The 18,378-nt window shown below is 40.7% G+C and overlaps 1 protein-coding gene across 4 annotated transcripts in view; it reads right to left on the bottom strand.

The window, feature by feature from the left end:
- Positions 1-8,491: 8,491 nt before the first annotated feature.
- The window catches only part of rassf5 (Ras association domain family member 5), a 135,583-nt gene continuing 125,696 nt past the window's right edge, over positions 8,492-18,378 (bottom strand). Inside the window, exons 4-6 of one of the 4 annotated variants that reach the window (XM_028796695.2) lie at positions 16,881-17,130; positions 16,501-16,616; positions 8,492-13,739 (exon numbers count right to left, since the gene is read on the bottom strand). In XM_028796695.2, coding sequence (XP_028652528.2) covers positions 13,587-13,739; positions 16,501-16,616; positions 16,881-17,130 — 519 coding nt within the window. In that variant the 3' untranslated portion in view covers positions 8,492-13,586. The remainder of the gene's footprint in view (positions 13,740-16,500; positions 16,617-16,880; positions 17,131-18,378) is intronic. The other 3 variants (XM_028796696.2, XM_028796697.2, XM_028796698.2) reach the window with 3 other exon arrangements.

The raw sequence follows: 18,378 nt of genomic DNA, 5'->3' as shown, positions 1-18,378 counted from the left end.
GCCCTGAGATGCCATGTTGAACTTCCAGTGACCAGTATGAGAGAGTGTGAGAGCGATAACACCAAATTTAACACACCTGAGACCTTGTAACACTAACGAGTCACATGATACTGGGGAGGGAAAATGGCTAATTGGGCACAATTTGGACATTTTTCACTTAGGGGTGTACTCACTTTTGTTGCCAGTGGTTTAGACATTAATGGCTGTGTGTTGAGTTATTTTGAGGGGACAGCAAATTTATACAGTTATACAAGCTGCACACTGACTACATTGTATCAAAGTGTCATATCTTCATATCGATTGCATAAAAATGTGAGGCAACTAAAGCATTTTTTGAACACAATCCCTTCATTTCAGGGGCTCAAAAGTAATTGGACAAATTAAATAACTGGAAATAAAATGTTCATTTCTAATACTTGGTTGAAAACCCTTTGCTGGCAATGACAGCCTGAAGTCTTGAACTCATGGACATCACCAGATGCTGGGTTTCCTCCTTTTTAATGCTCTGCCAGGCCTTTACTGCAGCGGCTTTCAGTTGCTGTTTGTTTGTGGCCCTTTCTGTCTGAAGTTTAGTCTTCAACAAGTGAAATGCATGCTCAATTGGGTTAAGATCAGGTGACTGACTTGGCCATTCAAGAATTTTCCACTTCTTTGCTTTAATAAACTCCCGGGTTGCTTTGGTTGTATGTTTTGGGTCATTGCCCATCTGTATCATGAAACACTGCCCAATCTATTTGACTGCATTTAGCTGGATTTGAGCAGACAGTATGTCTCTGAACACCTCAGAATTCATTCGGCTGCTTCTGTCCTGTGTCACATCATCAATAAACACTAGTGTCCCAGTGCCACTGGCAGCCATGCACGCCCAAGCCATCACACTGCCTCCACCGTGTTTTACAGATGATGTGGTATGCTTTGGATAATGAGCTGTTCCACGCCTTCTCCATACTTTTTTTCTTGCCATCATTCTGGTAGAGGTTGATCTTGGTTTCATCTGTCCAAAGAATGTTTTTCCAGAACTGTGCTGGCTTTTTTAGATGTTTTTAGCAAAGTCCAATCTGGCTTTTCTTGAGGCTTATGAGTGGCTTGCACCTTGCAGTGCACCCTCTGTATTTACTTTCACGCAGTCTTCTCTTTATGGTAGACGTGCTGCCTTATCTTTTTCGCTTAGTCGTTGACGTGTGATCTAGAATGTATAGAATTATTGTCCAGAAATGGACTATTACGAATGAAACAAATAGATTATATGTATAACAATACTGTCCATAAAAGCTTCTTTAAAGAATGAACATGAGGACTTTTTTCATATATAAATCAGCAGGACCAGTATCTGCTCCTTTGGGCAAGGAGGAACAGGATGAGCACTGTCAGAGCCCTACAAAATGACCTCCAGCAGGCCACTGGTGTGAATATATCTGAGCAAACAAACAATCAGAAACAGACTTCATGAGGGTGGCCTGATGGCCCGACGTCCTCTAGTGGGCCCTGTGCTCAGTGTCCGTCACCATGGAGCCCGATTGGCATTTGCCATAGAATACCAGAATTGGCAGGTCCACCACTGGCACCCTGTGCTTTTCACAGATGAGAGCAGGTTCACCCTGAGCACATGTGACAGACGTGAAAGAGTCTGGAGACACCATGGAGAACATTGTGCTGCCTGTAACATCGTTCAGCATGACCGGTTTGGTGGTGGTTCAGTGATGGTCTGGTGAGGCATATCCATGGAGGGATGCACAGACCTCTACAAGCTAGACAATGGCACCTTGACTGCCATTAGGTATTGGGATGAAATCCTTGGACCCATTGTCAGACCCTACGCAGGTGCAATGGGTCCTGGGTTCCTCCTGGTGCACGACAATACCCGGCCAAATGTGGCGAGAGTATGCAGGCAGTTCCTGGAGGATGAAGGAATTGATACCATTGACTGGCCCCCAACGCTCGCCTGACTTAAATCCAATAGAACACCTCTGGGACATTAGGTTTCGGTCCATCAGACGCCACCAGCTTGCACCTCAGACTGTTCAGGAGGTCAGTGATGCCCTGCTCCAGATCTGGGAGGAGATCCCCCAGGACACCATCCGTCATCTCATTAGGAGCATGCCCCCCCCGATGTTGTCAGGCATGCATACAAGCACGTGGGGGCAATACAAACTACTGAGTACGATTTGGAGTTGCTGCAATGAAATTTCGGCAAAATGGACTAGCCTGCTGCATCCTTTTTTACTTTGATTTTTGGGGTGTCTTTGAATTCAGCCTTCTGCAGGTTGACAATTTTCATTTCCAAACAATGTGGCATCCCTTTCGTTCCTAACACATTATCCAGTCCATATCAGTAGAGATATCCAGCAGGATTTTTCTTCCATTGAGATCTGATGTGTTTTCAAAGTGTTCCTTTAATTTTTTTTTTTTAGCAGTTTTTATAAATTTATTTCAAATAAACTGTTTAAGATAGAAACACATTCTGTATATCACTGGATAGAGGAAAGTTCAAAGTTTGGTCCAATGGTCCTTATGGTTGCATGCACTCAACATGAGCACCATGTGTAGCGCGACAAACATCAAAACGGTAGACCATTTCTTACCACATACGAGTCAACTGGTGCCTACTTACTGAATTCACAGCTTCCTCATTTCGATATCACAAATCTTGAAGATTAGCAGGCATAGGTGGAATAAACACTCTGTCTTTAATGTACCCCCATAAGATAAAAATTGCAGGGGTTAAGGTCTGGAGACCTGGGAGGCCATAGACAATGATTGAATGTTCTTGAAGTTGGAGAAACAACCGGTTTTGTAGCATGTCCAGGTATGAGAATCCAGTCACAGATTGCTCCGCAAAAAAGAAAGGTCCATAAACTTTGCCTACAGAAATGGCACAAAACATATTTACCTTCGGTGGTACGGTGGCGCAGTCGGTAGCACTGCTACCACATAGTTAGGAGACCCGGGTTCGCTTCCCGGTTCCTCCCTGCGTAGAGTTTGCATGTTCTCCCCGTGTCTGCGTGGGTTTCCTCCCACAGTCCAAAGAAATGCAGGTTAGGTGCTTTGGCGATCCTAAGTTGTGCTTGGTGTGTGGGTGTGTGTGCCCTGCGGTGGGCTGGCGCCCTGCCTGGGGTTTGTTTCCTTCCTTGCGCCCTGTGTTGGCTCCAGCAGACCCCTGTAACCCTGTAGTTAGGTTGGATAATGGATGGATGGATATTTACCTTCAGTGATTTCTCTTGTGGTGTTGTCACCATTTTACTTTTAGGTGGGCTTTGAATGTATTTCTCTCTTATACAGTTTGTTTGAAATAAATTTTTGAAATCTGCTCTTTCATTTTGAATAGCCCTGTGTGTATGTATATTTTCACGAGAGAACTACTTAACAGATTTACATCGGGTTTATTTCTATAACTTGCTTGAACATTCTGGTTGATTTTGTGACTTCTCTCATCGTGCTAAGTATTAAGAGTTTGGTTGTGGCACCGATTTATTCACGTGAATCTGAGAGACATGCAGTGGGCCACAGGGAGGGGGGCAGAGCCCTCCTCACTCACGCGCCAGCCTCCATTTGAGTCGCTCTACTTCTCGCCACGTGTTGGAGCGTACCTTGTCTCCGCTTAGCTAATGATACCTGTTTGTTCAGCATACATTATCCTCTAGAGATTGTTAAAGAGTAACGTTTGAATTTTTTTTTTTTTTTTGGCGGACATATCACTGCCACGCGCTCTTCTCCCCACGCAGGGGATGCTCTCCCATCAGAGCTGAACACAATCGGATACAGTGGCAGCATTTGACGTTGGAGCGTACCTACCTTCTGCTTGGCCAGAGATATCTTGCCAACTTTTTACATTTTTAGCAGAGAGATCACAGCTACATTTTCGCCCCTGATAGCAAAACCAAAAATATTATATATCAAGAGGCCCTCGGATATGAAAGCTACCAATATAAATTCTTTTCAATACAAATTATTACATTTTTTAAAAAAAAATTTGAATTGATTTTTTACGGTTTCTCCTGTTTCACTACTATGCAGGCAGAGCTGCGGGGGACAGCTAGTGTATGTATACACACACATTGTTTTTGTATTTAGTGTTTGTGCTTATTATTTTATTTTCTTTTTGATTGTTTTCCTGGATTATTACCATTACTTAGATTCTTTTGGGTAACTTTTTCTGCTTATTATTTTTATGCACACAAGCTGTCTTTGGCATCGCCATATCTGTGGATTGTGGACGGTGTCCTTAGTAAAACTATATTTGTAATCTGCCTTTTATGCCTCGCTTTCACAAATGAAAATGACTAAAAGCAAATATGCAAGCATACTAAGCTATGATTCTTTGCAGTGAATTAATTGTTGCAACGTCCAGCATCTCCAGTTGCTACAAACCATTTATACAGAAGCAAGCGGCTTCATGTTTGTCTCTCTGAAATCAATTTTACTTATAAATTTCTTTGTTATTGATGTTTGAGAAATGATCTTAATGCAAGTTTTATAATTAAGCCATTTCTTGTACCAACTATGTTTGTGGTTAATGTTAGTCATGTGTCAGACTGGTTGTGTTCATAGATGCCCACAGATTTTATATGGCTAGTTTGCTCACCACTGATCTAGGCCCGAGCACTCGAATAGCATATTCCAAAGTTTATTTATTTAATTTATTTTTTCCCCTGCCTTGTTGGATGCAGCAGAACTTCCACATAACAAACAGTAGCAAGTCTGCATTTTCAAATTACTGTTGAGTTATGTAGGAGTTGTTAGGCCAGAGTTATACTTCACACGACGCGACGCATGCTGCAGCAGACGCTCCTGCTACGCAAGTGTTGAAATGTTTATACACGCGTACTTTATGTAAATCTGGAGGAATCCGCCAGGTGGCAGTGCGAGATATTATCACGGTGAGAACATGTTCGGCTTCTCTGTGTTGTGAATTGCCTGGAACACCCATTAAATTCCGATGACACCTTACTGCAATATCTCTGAAAAGGATGTTTATTGATTAAATCCAGAGATGTGTCCATTCCAGCAAGCATTGGGCACGAGTGAGAAACAATCCCTGGACGACGTCTCGGCTCATCGCAAGGTGAATACAAGCACACACATACACTAGCGTCATTTTAACAGCACCAAATCTCCAAATCTGCATATCTTTGGAAGGAAACTGGAGCACACTGAGAAAAACCAGCAGGAAAACATGCAAACTTCAGGCAGGGAATATCAGCGACGTGACTCCCTGCAAGACAGCAGCGCTAACACTCCGCCACTGTGTCACCCCCATGTGTGTATTAACAGTATTCATTATTTAAACGAAATTACTGATTTATCTGTAAAATGTAATATACATACTTTAATGCTTTTCATCATGAAAGTGATATCAAGTATAAATCTAAGGATTCTAAATGTGCAGAGAGTTGGAATATCATACATTTAATGTGCTCAGTGTGGCGATCTATTGCTGGTGATTCGCTGCTGTCAGGAGCAGAGAAAAAACACTGCACAGAAGACGGTATGTGAGAATTTTAAAATGTATCATGTCATTACGATCGGGAATATGTGACGCTTGAATATAAAAGCACCACAAATACATCTGTATGTCAGCATTTTGCTTCAGCACATCAAACCATTTATCAAATATCGAAGCGCGCACACCGATCTCGTAGGATCCGCAAAGCGGCTTTCTGTCACATGTAGATAGTAAACAGAGACTCTGACGTCACATTCCAACTTTTAGCACACTGCGCCCCCCGACTTTTTGCTGGTACTGCAACTCGCGCACACGTCGCGTTAATTTCTGAGGACCTGCTCAGAGGACGCATCAAATGAACGCTCAGAATGCGTGGCGGCCATGATGCAGGCGCGTACGCGTTCTGAGCGTGAAGCATAATGTGTAATGGACGAATGTTAGTATGTTTGCATTCATCTGCCTTCTTCTGTGTTCAGTTTTGCATTGGTAACGCTGATCAACATCGACGCTGTCCCAACGACTGTGATGAGTGCTCTAAGCCTACTTTACTTCATAAAGACAAATCCAAATATGAAGCCAGATTTTTTTTTTCTCTATAAGGATTAGTTTTCTTGTGCCATCACCTTCATATTTACATCGTTTACTGCCATCACAGGATAAAAATATTAAAATATATATATTTTTTTCAAATATCAATATTACATTACTGTATTTTTTAAATTCATTTATGGAGACTCTTGGACACACAAGACATTGTGGACCACCGGGGCAAGTACAGCCACCCTGACCTGACACAGACAGGCAGAGACACGAATTGCCACAAAACATGCGTTTTATTCACAGCTGGGGACGCATTTCTTCTTCGCTCCCCCAAAATACAACACAGTCCTTCCACCTCCACTCCTCTCTCGCCAGCTTCGTCCTTCTTCCTCCCAACTCTGGCCCTCCGAATGGAGCGAGGTTGTTCCCTTTATGATGGGCCTGGGAGTGTTGCTGGTGGCTTATTAATCGGACCTGGAATTACTCCCCCAGGTGGCCCCCATGGAACCCAACAGGGCTGTGCCAAACTCCAGTTCCCAGCATGCCCTGTGGGAATCCATGTTGCCACAGCTGCCCAGGAGAGCTGCCCTCTATGGTATTGCACTGCCGATGCTCTCTCCCGCAATCCTTCCTTGCAGTTGGCGTCCTGACCAGGGAATGGCTGTGGTCGCCCGTCACAACATCTTGATAGGTGTCCTTCACCATAATAGTAATAAATTCCCTTCTGTCCCTGTACCACTTGCTGATAACATGAAAGTGTCATGAGAACGTGAAGTTACTTTTAGAAAACAATAAAAGTCAGAAATAGAAGTGGAATACCAGTGGAGATCTACAGGTGAGTACACTTTGATTACACCAAATCCTGCTGCTGTTTGGTGTGTGGGACACTAGGGATGAGAGCAACCATCCTATTCAGAAAGAGTGGCTAAAGCATGCCCTGCTTGCGCCATGCAAGAAAAATGTGGTAAACAGTCCAGTTGTTGACCCTCAGAATGTTTTCCTTACTCTTCAGGTCTTTGTTGTTAAAACAATTGATAAAACACAAATGGGATTAATGTACTTGAGAAACACATTTTCCCAGATCAGTGGTGCCAAGATTAAGTGAGGCATTTTGAAGTGTTAAAAGATGTGAGATTTGAAGAATAGTAGAATGAAGTTTAAAAAGCTGTTTGGCAGAGCTTCAGAAGTGTCTCCATAAATGTGAAAACGCTCCAGCAGTAATGAGTGACTTTCTCGAGTCGAACCAAAGAGTGGGCTACAACACGGAAGGACTCATTACTTGGCCTTTGTCCTGCAAACCTTGGTGCAGTCAGAGATCACTTTTATCAGGACATTTCCAACATGGACAAGCATTACCAAGGCAAGTGGGAGTCTACCTCATTGTGACTTTATTAGGCATATAAATCTACAATATTTTCAAGTTTAAGTTGCACTTCACTCAAAGCCCTTACCTGAAAAAAATCTGGCTTCAGCATTTACAATATTGCAGTACAGTGGAACCTCGGTTTGTGAGCATAATTCGTTCCGGAAACGTGCTTGTAATCCAAAGCACTCGTATATCAAAGTGAATTTCCCCATAAGAAATAATGGAAACTCAGATGATTTGTTCCACAACCCAAAACTATTCATATAAAAATGATTAATACAAAATATAAAGTAAAAATACATAAAACAAATTAACCTGCACTTTACCTTTGAAAAGAACCATGGCTGGTGTGAGTGAGTTTCTAAACTCTTGTGGGATTGCACCCAACGGGACAACACGCGGAAGAGCGTCCCAAAGCAATTGCAGTCTCCCAGCGCTGTAGCAGTTCGCCGTAAAAGCAAATCCGAAAAGATCGCGGACATGCTATAAGCGCCTGCCGTCCATGGGTGATACAAGGAACAAGGAACATTACAAATGTGCAGGGCCCTGCCTGACTGCTGTATCTGTGTATAGGAGAGCGGCAGAGCTCGCTACAATAAATAACCGCACTGTTGCTGTTTCAAGCTGAATAAAGCTGGTGTTGCTAAAGTACTGAGACTCAGCTTCGTGTTTTAGGGTGCAAGACAGGGACTCGCACGTCACAGCACACACGCGCATGCGAGCACACACACATACACACACATGTGAGCGAGCAAGCACACACACATACACACACACGCGCGTGCACACACACAGTCACAATGCTAATGCTGTAGTAAACAGTATACGCTCGTACGGATGTTGACTATATGAGTGAGGCACGCCGACTCAGACGGAGAATAGGAGACGATTGCCCACAATCCCGCAGCGAGAGAGAGAGAAGAACCATCAGCTCAGTTGTGATCACATGATGCTCAGCAGACAAAGCGTATACATACTACTCGTACTGCAAGACCTCGCTCGTTTATCAAGTCAAAATTTATTAAAAATTTTTGCTTGTCTTGCAAAATACTCGTAAACCAAGTTACTCACAAACCGAGGTTCCACTGTATTTTCACCCTTGACCAAGGCGTGCTGTGCCCAGAATGAAGAGTATAGAGAAGTTTTGCTTAAAATGTAAGTAACGAGTGGAGAAAGGGAGTGGATTGATAAAAGTGCTTTCAGTATTGAGGCTGCTTCATCCACTTCAGTCAGAGGCAAAAATGGAAGCATATGGAAATACTTTAATAGGGGCAAGTATCAGCTGTTGGTGGGAGAGAAAAAACAAACTCCGAGCAATATATCAACTGCTATCACTTTTTTTTTTTATTTTTTCCTCATTTGTACAGTTTTACACTTTTTACACTGTGGTCAATAAGCAGACCCCCGCCCCCCCAGAAAAATAACCTGAAAGAAATTGAACATCTTGGTAACAAATGACCCAAATAAATTAATAGATTTCCCAAAGTTCGGCCCAAGCATGGGTGCAGCTACGAACCTGCTGCTTTAGTAAATTTATATTTTACATTTCTCAATATATACATACAAACGCACTCATTCGTGTACATCCAGTCAGTCCAGGCAACAGAAAGTGAAAAGGCACCTCCAGCTGTTACACTGCATGTTCTTCACCTGGGCCTACTGACCATAACTGTTGGGGGGGAAAGAAAAAGTAACATCCAAATAAAAAAGGCAACGTGCACAAAAGCGTTCCAATCCTGCTGGTGTTCTTGTAGTCTTTTCAGTTGTAAAAGGCAATTGTTTAGGTTGAGATGTTTTGAAAAATACTGATGGAAATGAGTTGTGCTGGGGACACAACTGTGGATGTTTACCTGGATTATTCCTTTTCCTATCCGTTTCATCTCAAATTCCTTGGCATGGCGTGTGGAACAAACGCACAATGGCACCACTAACTCTTTAGAAATGTGATGGAGTACTTTATACAAAGCAACAATAAAACAAAATCCTTTAAGAAAGTTGCTTCCGAAATGGCCTTCAGACTACCACCAGCCTGGATCGACTGAAACCAGTTACACACATGAGGCTGGGCCACAATGGCCGACTGTACTCCGTATGATGCTTTAGGCTGCACCCTCATTTCTAAATGAGAACACGTGGTCTCTGCCATGAGCCCCTACCAGGTACCTATTGGAGGCTTTACTAAACAGCTTATGTTTTCAGGGAGGCAGTTGGGCCGCACACTCCAGCGGACAGAGCAGGTTTGACGTGGCACATCCAAACGCTGTCAGGTGTGCTATAGACATCTTGCTATCTATGTATAATATATATATATATATATATACTGTATATATTACACTTTACATATAATATTTTGTTTAGAGGCATAAGGGTTAGGGTACCACAAGGCACAGAGGATGAACGTTAGATATTTTTTTTCCCTGTTAAAATAATAAATTACTGAATTTCTATCCTACATACAAAACTGCTGTCATTTCTTATGTATGAAACAAAGAACACATGTCCTCTTTACGACCCACCACAGCTAGCGCACAAACCATTCAAATACTTGGCATGCAAAAATATCTTGTCCATACTGTCAGATTCATTTTGTTGTTTTTTTTTTCTTTTTTTTATTGCACTTCAATCTCTCTCAGTACCAAACCCTTCTGTGCATGTGTGAGCTTATTGAAGTACCAGGGATTTGGCATCTAACAAGACCCAAATTCACCCACGTGGCTCGCAACTAAAGTAGCAAAGTGCACTGGCCAAAGACGGCACAGGTTTACACTGTTCACCTAACGCACCTCTACAACCTAAACGACACTGCAAAGTGGCAGATATCTCCTGGTTAGCGGTACGGGTGTGTCTCACATGGCCACTCGTCGAGTGACTTAGCAGCGGCCCCCCCCTTTACAGATGGTCCTGGGGCACGTTGTTAATGCAGGGTTATTAATCAGGAATGTCCCCCTCTACCTGAACTAACCTTCCCAACTTTTGTTTAGCCGAGTGGGCGAGTACTTGGCCTTTATAAAGTAGGAGATTTTAATTAACTGTTCATCAGTAGACTGTTACAATACATTGATTGTGACATTGGGGGGGTGTGTGTCTGAATATTTATAAAAAAAAAAAACAACCTCAAAACAAAAAACACAAACAGATGAAGGGCAATTCTGCACTGACAAACACACACATCTAAAGAGTGGAAATGCTGAGATATTCAGGGTGGCATGAAACTGCACGTATGCTTTCCTTTTGCTGATGAAGGCTGAAATTACTCATCTCTCACTCATATATGCATGTTTGTCTGCATCTCTCTCTCCCTCTTTCTCTCTATATATTTATATATATATATACACACACATGCACAACTGGTCAAAGGTCTGGTCAAACACAGAAATGTACATGTTTTGACAGGACCTTTTATTTATCACAATACCATTAAATGGTTTTAAAGATACAGCTAAGACATTACTAGTGATGCTAATGGCTATTGCTGCTTAAAACGCCTGATTTTAATTTATTATTCACATATGTATGACTGCAAAGCCCTGTGTCCAGTAGCCATTCCTTCAGTGTGTTTTAACGGTTAACTCCCTTAACTCGTCCTTGATTAGTTGTATTTATATGCTAATTGGTTATTAGAGAAACCTTCGGAATTGCACTAGCACCACTGAAACCTGTTATTTTGATCACATGGAGCACAAAGTACTGACTTTCTGTCATATGGAATAATCTTCATTCTGCAATAAAACAGTAGACCAGCATGTTTCATTTTAGCCATTTTTAACCTTAACTGAACTTTAAGAATGTCTGCTGAAAAAGGAGCTTCACAGTCATCTGTGAATAATAAAACAAAAATCTAATCATTTCAAGCAGTAGTAGCCATTAGAACCACTAGTAAGGTCTTGTCTGTATTTTTAAATTGATTTAATGGTATCTTATCAGTTTATATAAAAAAAAGGATAATTTCTGGGTGTGTCCAGACTGGTAGCATGTGTATATAAAGGACCCCCAATTATACAACTGAAGTGGTGCATGTGTCACATTCATGTTTTAGAATAATGAAATGTGTACATTAAAATTAAAGTTATAATAGAAACAATAATCCATAACAATACGTTTACTAAAAGAGATCCTTTTTTTAAGCAGACAGTGACTTAGATTTATTTTGTGCTTTTTTAATTTCTTCTTTTTTTTGTGTCCATATGACTCTACATTGCTATAGCGGACCCCTCTTTTGTAAACACATGTTGTGTCCTGACTTGAATCCCACATTACATCCCCTTCTGTTCCAGCAATCTCTGTAAGAGATCCAGCTGTGAAATAGTTCAGTCTTTCACTCATTTCCTGGTGAACCATTAAATCAGGGCTGGATTTTTCCATTGTGCTGTGCAGCACTTCTTGCCTCTCTGCAAATGCCATGTGTGTCAGCTGCTGTCATACTGGGGTTCAGTCAGGCTCAGCACTTGAGGAGGTGGGACAAGTGACACTCCAGTCAGTTTGTGAGCTTCTCTGAAAAGGCCATGCATGGTAAGGCCTCCATATGTAACTACATGAACATTCAAGACAGCCCACTTGGAATGCCTGATGTCCGAGTATCAGAGGGTAGTAAAATACCACGTGTCCGATTTCAGAGAATCTCACAACTTTTTTTTTTCTGTAATTGGCAAACACACAACCTCTCATTATGCATTGCTATATAATACTAGTGATTGTTGTACTGGATAAGAAACAAAGCTTATCAAGAAAACAGAGATAACTGCAGTTCTGTTTAGTGTCCATGGAGTCAACCTTTGATTATTGAGACATGTGTGGAGGTCACAGACAGCCCAAGATCACAGTTATAGCCAACCCACTGAAAATGTGAACAAAATGGATTGAAATTAAATGAGTTACTATTTATATCCAATATTCTGGAACCCATCGACCACTCTGAAAACATTATCTTAAAGAGTAAAAATAATTTTTGCTTATTCTCTCTCACAGCCAATTTATTGGCCATTTTCTGGTTGCACATTAAGGAGTATTAAACATTACATTCTGTTAACTGTTTAGCGTGCCTGTGAGTTTGTTTACTTTCTTCTCTGAAAGGTGACTTTTTGTTAATCTGGTGTAAAAATGATCAGAAATACAAAATTTTGAATGGGAAGGTTTACAAAATGGAGCCGTGTTCAAAGTTTTTGGATTCTGAATCAACAGTTTAGAAATTCTGCAATTTCATGGCCTCCTTCATGGAGTTTTATGGAAAATATTTTATGTTTCAAGGACCCCTTATTTTGTGCAATATTTACAGTATGCCACACTTTACAATCTTTTCTTGTCGTGCGCTTGACATTAGGAAATAGTTCAGAACATTTACACCTATGAAGGCACTGGGATTCATTGTGAAACAAAAAACACACAAGAATGAAAAAAAAATTTGTTACCGATTATTCCTGTGTTTGGCCCAGAGTACCGCTAGTCAATAGTTCACTATGCGTATAATAAAAGATATGTACACACACATATGGACAGCACACTCGCATGATCCATCACTAGCCATCGGAGGCATCTTCAAGTGCGACTTTTAACTTGGTTAATCATAACACGACAGACTTGTGGACAAAGTTCCAGGCAACCCTGGCAGAATAAGGATGTCCGTTTATGCGTTTACAGTAATCTTCTGAAAGCCCTGTTAGGTTTAACATGAATAACATGCAGACAAATGCTAGATGATTCACAACAGTATAATACTGTAACCTAATTGGATCTGAAGTAACTAAAAGAACAAAGTTATGATTTCACAGAATTTAAAGAGAAAATCCTTATCACTACCAAAACTGTTTTTTTTTAATTAATAAAAAATATCTTAAAGGATTTTTTCCCCCCACAAATTAAAAAGTTGCCCCTTACTACCAAATGCTATTAAAAATGAGGAGGACCTTATCCTTAATTATTGTTTTTCGCCTCCATATTTGAACCAGAATGCTCTCATCCAAATCCAGCAGTGGCAGAAAAACCAAGCAGCACCAGTCTAGCAGAGCTGAAACACAAACGCATGGTGGGTTTTGCAATAGCAGCAGTTGAAGACTACTTGACCAAAAAACCATCAGAGTTTCCAGAACTAGTCAGTCCAAATGAAACTTTCACAAAAAGAAAAAAAAGAAAAGAAAAAGAAGCTCCTAGGACTAACAAGACACGTGGGGGTCTTGTTCTTTCCTCATTTTCCTGCAAGAGAGTCCTGAGTGAAATTCGTATCAGTCACGTATTTTCTGTGGATTATCCTGGCTTCCCTTCTGCCTCTTCTAAGGCCTTCTTTAGTTTACGTCGATATCTGTCGTATTTTGCGTGCACCTGCTTTATTCGGTCCTGTTCTTCTTTTTCCAGAATTGTTAGGAAGTTCTGCAGCTCTGGGACTGAGAATGCGTGCCACTGTAGGGTGACAGAGAATTTTGAATTAATAAACATTTGTAATGCTTAGTTGCATCTGCCATCTATATGTCAATTCTGTCCTCTCCTGTCCAGCTTTTACTTGCTTTATTGATTCCCAGATTACGCATGCAGGTAGTGGTGCTCAGGTTCAGACCAGCTGCAATCCATTTGGTCTCTTAATTGGACTCCTACCTCCTCTACTACTTCTCTGTTTCTGTGATTTTTGCATCTGTCCAGAAATGCTTATATTTTTACTGAATGAAAGAGGAATTTACATGTGTTAGATGGGAAATAATTCATTCTTTTTCCTTTCCTTTTTTGATAATGCTCTGGTTACTTAGTTATTTCTGAATAAGCACACAAGTGCTTAACATTGAAGTAGCTGTTTCTTTCAGAGTCATCTGCACTGGTCTCTGCACTTCTTATCATTAACTGTCAATATTCAGACATAATTAAAGTACACTCCAGAGAAAAAAGCAAATTAAATAATAACAAAACAAAGTAAGAATTTAAATATACAGAAAAATACCAATTTGTGTCAATTTCCTTCAAGTGTAAATCTGGCACTACTACACTTTCTAAATGTAAAATAAACTGCAAATTAAACAATGAGCTCAATTACAGGTAACAATGACGGACTGACTGAGAAACTGCAGGAAACAAAAACCTGCAACCACATGGGCCCCCCAGGACTGACCCTGAGAAGCACTGCATTACGGTGCTTTCCATTGATTTTTCATTTCTTTATATCTAGTGGGTTGACTGGATATCTGGGACAACTATTTTTAGTACTTGTCAGTTATTACTTGTCAGTTCAGAAGGGACAAGAGACATATACGCTATGGGTCTCCATGTCAAAAAGTAGGTGGAAGTAAATGGAACATAAAATAGAGTTAACTCGTTTAGGTAACCTGCTGAAGAGGTTACAGCCACGAGGTGACGGCAGCCTCATTTCCTTTTAGCTTAACCAACCAAGCCCCGTGAACCAGTAATGTTGATTTGTGAGACTGTGATTGAAGAGCAGCCAGATTAGCTTTACTGGGCAGGTAAAAGACAAACGGAAGGTTTATAAGTGGACATGAATTTGTTAAAGATCGGTCTAGTGGGGAATAAATACCTTTGGTTTTGTCATTGCACAACCTACAATTTCCCTTAACCTACAGCCACAAACTGTCAAACTAAAGTTACATCCACACTATTGTTTCATTTAAAAATGCCCACATTAGTCTCCATTTTCACTTTTCATCCCCACTGGCCTGGTGTTTTTTGACCCCAGAGAATGGAGACTTTTGAAAATGGTCTCCGGAGTCGTATAGATCTGAAAATGTCACCTATAGTGTTGCAGTGTGGATGGTTAAAAATGAAGAACTTTGAAAACACAAACTCTGATTGGTTTGTGCTTATTATATGGCCCTTCACTGATCCCGCTCATTACAGTATCTCATTCCCTTGCTTGCCATGACACTTGTTGTGTTGCTTACCTGTATGCATCTAAATTGTGCTTCGTATAGTTTGAATGCTGCATACACGCGCAAAAGGGAAATCATTTAATGGCTGCTACAGTTTTATGTTAAATCCCATGGCTAGCGATGTTACCATGCCTTCAAAGACTTTTCCACTAATTCATGCACACCCAATGTATGCCAACAGCTACACCATATATGTTCCTGTTGTTCAAGTATCAGCAGAGATACTTTCATAAACGAGGTGTAAATACCAGTGTGGAAACAGATCATTTTCTTTTAAAAATGCCATTTTTATATGAAAAAACAGTAGTGTGGACATATAGCCTAAGGAAGCTGTTATATGTCTCATATCAGGCTCTCAGGTTATTATACACAATCTCTGAAGACTCCATGTCAGTAATTCTGCAGTTATTTCTTTAGGATGATGATTTTTTCGTCCAACAGCAGAATGTTTACACTCCTATTGTGTCTGAATATGTACCCTATGTGGGTGTCCTATATGAATCACGGCAGAGACAGGATTTAAGGTCCTTAAATTGTCTAACTGGGAAGTTTCTTGAGCCATGCTGTTCACATGTACACAAAACCATAGAACTGACAAAGAAGGGAGAGTAGTGGAGATGACAGCTAAATCAAATACATTATATTATCCTCTACTCATTTTAAAAAACATTGTTACATATAAAAAGGATGACAATATGTATCCTTTTGTCGGATTTTGAATATTTCCCTACCATCTGAAGCACTCAGATAGCATGTTGGTGAATTCCTACCTTCAGATCATGCACTGCTTTTGCCAGTTTTTTTTTTTTTTTTTTTTGGTGGAAATAAATGAAGAAAAACAAAGAAAAAATTTGTGGTCCCTATAGAGCTACCCTAATGCGTGTCTATCCACCATGGCTGCATAAAGAAGAAATTGGGATCAATTCTATCTTTTGTGCAAAATAAAGAGCAATGCAGTCAGGTCGGCAGGGTAGTCCAATGTATTTAAAATGTTAGCTTCAAGACTGGATGAACACACCCTGCTTCAGTGTGCATGACACCCTCAAATGAGCTGCTCAAAGAGCCGGTGTTTAAGTCTGGATGTTTCTTCAGTCATGAAAGACGCCTAAAGAGCTTTTCCAACATCTCTAAAGATATGCAGGTTGATTGGCTATTCTACAATGGCCCTGCTTGAGTGTTAGCTTGTCCGTGAGTGGGCCCTCTGATGGAATGATTCCCCGTTCAAGGCTGTTTCCCTGTGACTCTGAATTAGATTAAGTGGTTTGAGAATGTCCCCTCTTTTGAACACTTACCTCTACTTCCTGTGATTCATTTTCTTTTAGTACAAAAGTTAGCTTGGAGGCATCTGGACCAGCATTGAGCCTCAAGACCAAAGGGTGTTCCTGCATTGGCAGCTTCTGTACAAGTTCTGCCAAAATAAAAATCAGATGGTTATCGGTATGAAGCTAGAAATCTCACTTAAGCAGCTACAAAAAAAACATTCCATCAAATAGGCAGGGTATGGAAGTGTCTTACTGATAAGAAGTGCTATCAGACCACTCAACTTACTGTGTATTTATGGGGTTTACTACAGCTTTGCTTTTGGCTGTGATTAAAAGCAGACTGTACCATGGAGACCCACTTTCTGTCAGTTTATCAACCCTCTCATGACATGTTTGCAGTGTCTCCTTACCTTGGCCATCTCTCTGTGTTTGTCCGTAAAGTGCGAATTTCTGGGGATTGTCGATAACCATGTACTTGAGGAGCAGGCCCTGAATAACTTCGCTGACTGTGGTGGTGCTGATTATATGCAGTTGTTTAACAGCATCCATAGGCAAGTAGAAGGAGGTCTTTTTGTCTGAGCCTTCTGTGGGGTTAACTGTCACAGGCCGCTGTAGCTTCAAATGCACCTTGATGAATCCAGTGTAGGTGCAGTCCTCACTCTGTTAGAGATGAAAATCAAACTGTTAGCATGATATTGAGTAGACATTGGAAAGGTGTGGAGACAATGTTCTGGTAGCATCAGCTTGCAGAGGTCACGATTAATACAGGTGATATCACAAGAAAATAAAACCTTGTGTTGAGGACAAGGGTGAAACTGACAAATGAGAAAAAAAAGTCAAAGACACGCACCCTCAAGTGTCTGTATTGTCAGGTACTGTGGCAGTTATCTATACATGTCCTAATGTATATTATAATTTAATTTCTCAGAATCTGTAAATTCTAATTGTGATTTACAATTAAATGCCTAAAACGTCTGCAAGACAGTATGGAAGGCAATATTCACAAATTCTTACTTGTAAAACTATTACATATTATGCTGGCTAAAAATTACAATACATCATCATGTGTCCCCTCATATATCTTTTTATATCATTACCTACACCCCCTATGCATGACCCACCCTATAGTTCCATTAAAGTCATGTGATTATGGCCAAAGCTTAAGTCAAAAACAAAATATGAGCATTTAAGTTTGGGTTTTCACAGAGTCGTCAGCATGGCACAGTGATAACATTTTTTACTCATTTCACTCCTACACCTTACTATCCTGATTCCCCAAACATTTGGTCTTGAAATTTATGTTGTGTTTCTTTGGTATAATAATTTGTAGCTTACAGTGGATGACAAAGTGCAAATTCTTACAAAGAAATGAGGAAAATAAAGAATTATGAACCCAGGTGCTTTCAAGTGTGCAACATCGCATTAAATGTTCTGTGTGTCTAGAAGATTTTAGAAACTTTGTAAGAGAGGTAAATATTAGGATAACAGTTTCTGTGATTAAAAACAGCTAAACTTGCTGCTGCACTGAGAATACATTAGAATGCAGTCTTTAGCAAATGACAGTCATTGTCAGATGAGTACACTCATGGATCATGACATCTGTGTATTACTTGGAAGTGGAAAGCTAAATACTCAGAAAAATGTAAATTTATGTAAATATCATTCTAAACAGTGCGTAAGTAGTATCATGAATATGTTTGCAGAGCATCGTGTCATAGGCAGAAATGTTTACAACAGGCAAAGTGGTGTGCTAAGCACAGGCAATGGTACTGGGAAGTGAAGCAACGTGACAATATGACGGCCCATCTGTCAACCACTAAAAGAGGCAAGTTTCATCTGCGGGACACTTCCTGTCAAGAACAGTTGTTCCTCCAGTATGGCGGGTGGCAGTGCTCCTCTAACATGGCT

The sequence above is a fragment of the Erpetoichthys calabaricus genome, chromosome 3 (genome assembly GCF_900747795.2).
Source record: "Erpetoichthys calabaricus chromosome 3, fErpCal1.3, whole genome shotgun sequence".
Classification (NCBI taxonomy): domain Eukaryota; kingdom Metazoa; phylum Chordata; class Cladistia; order Polypteriformes; family Polypteridae; genus Erpetoichthys; species Erpetoichthys calabaricus.
This window is presented reverse-complemented; position numbering and strand designations above follow the sequence as displayed.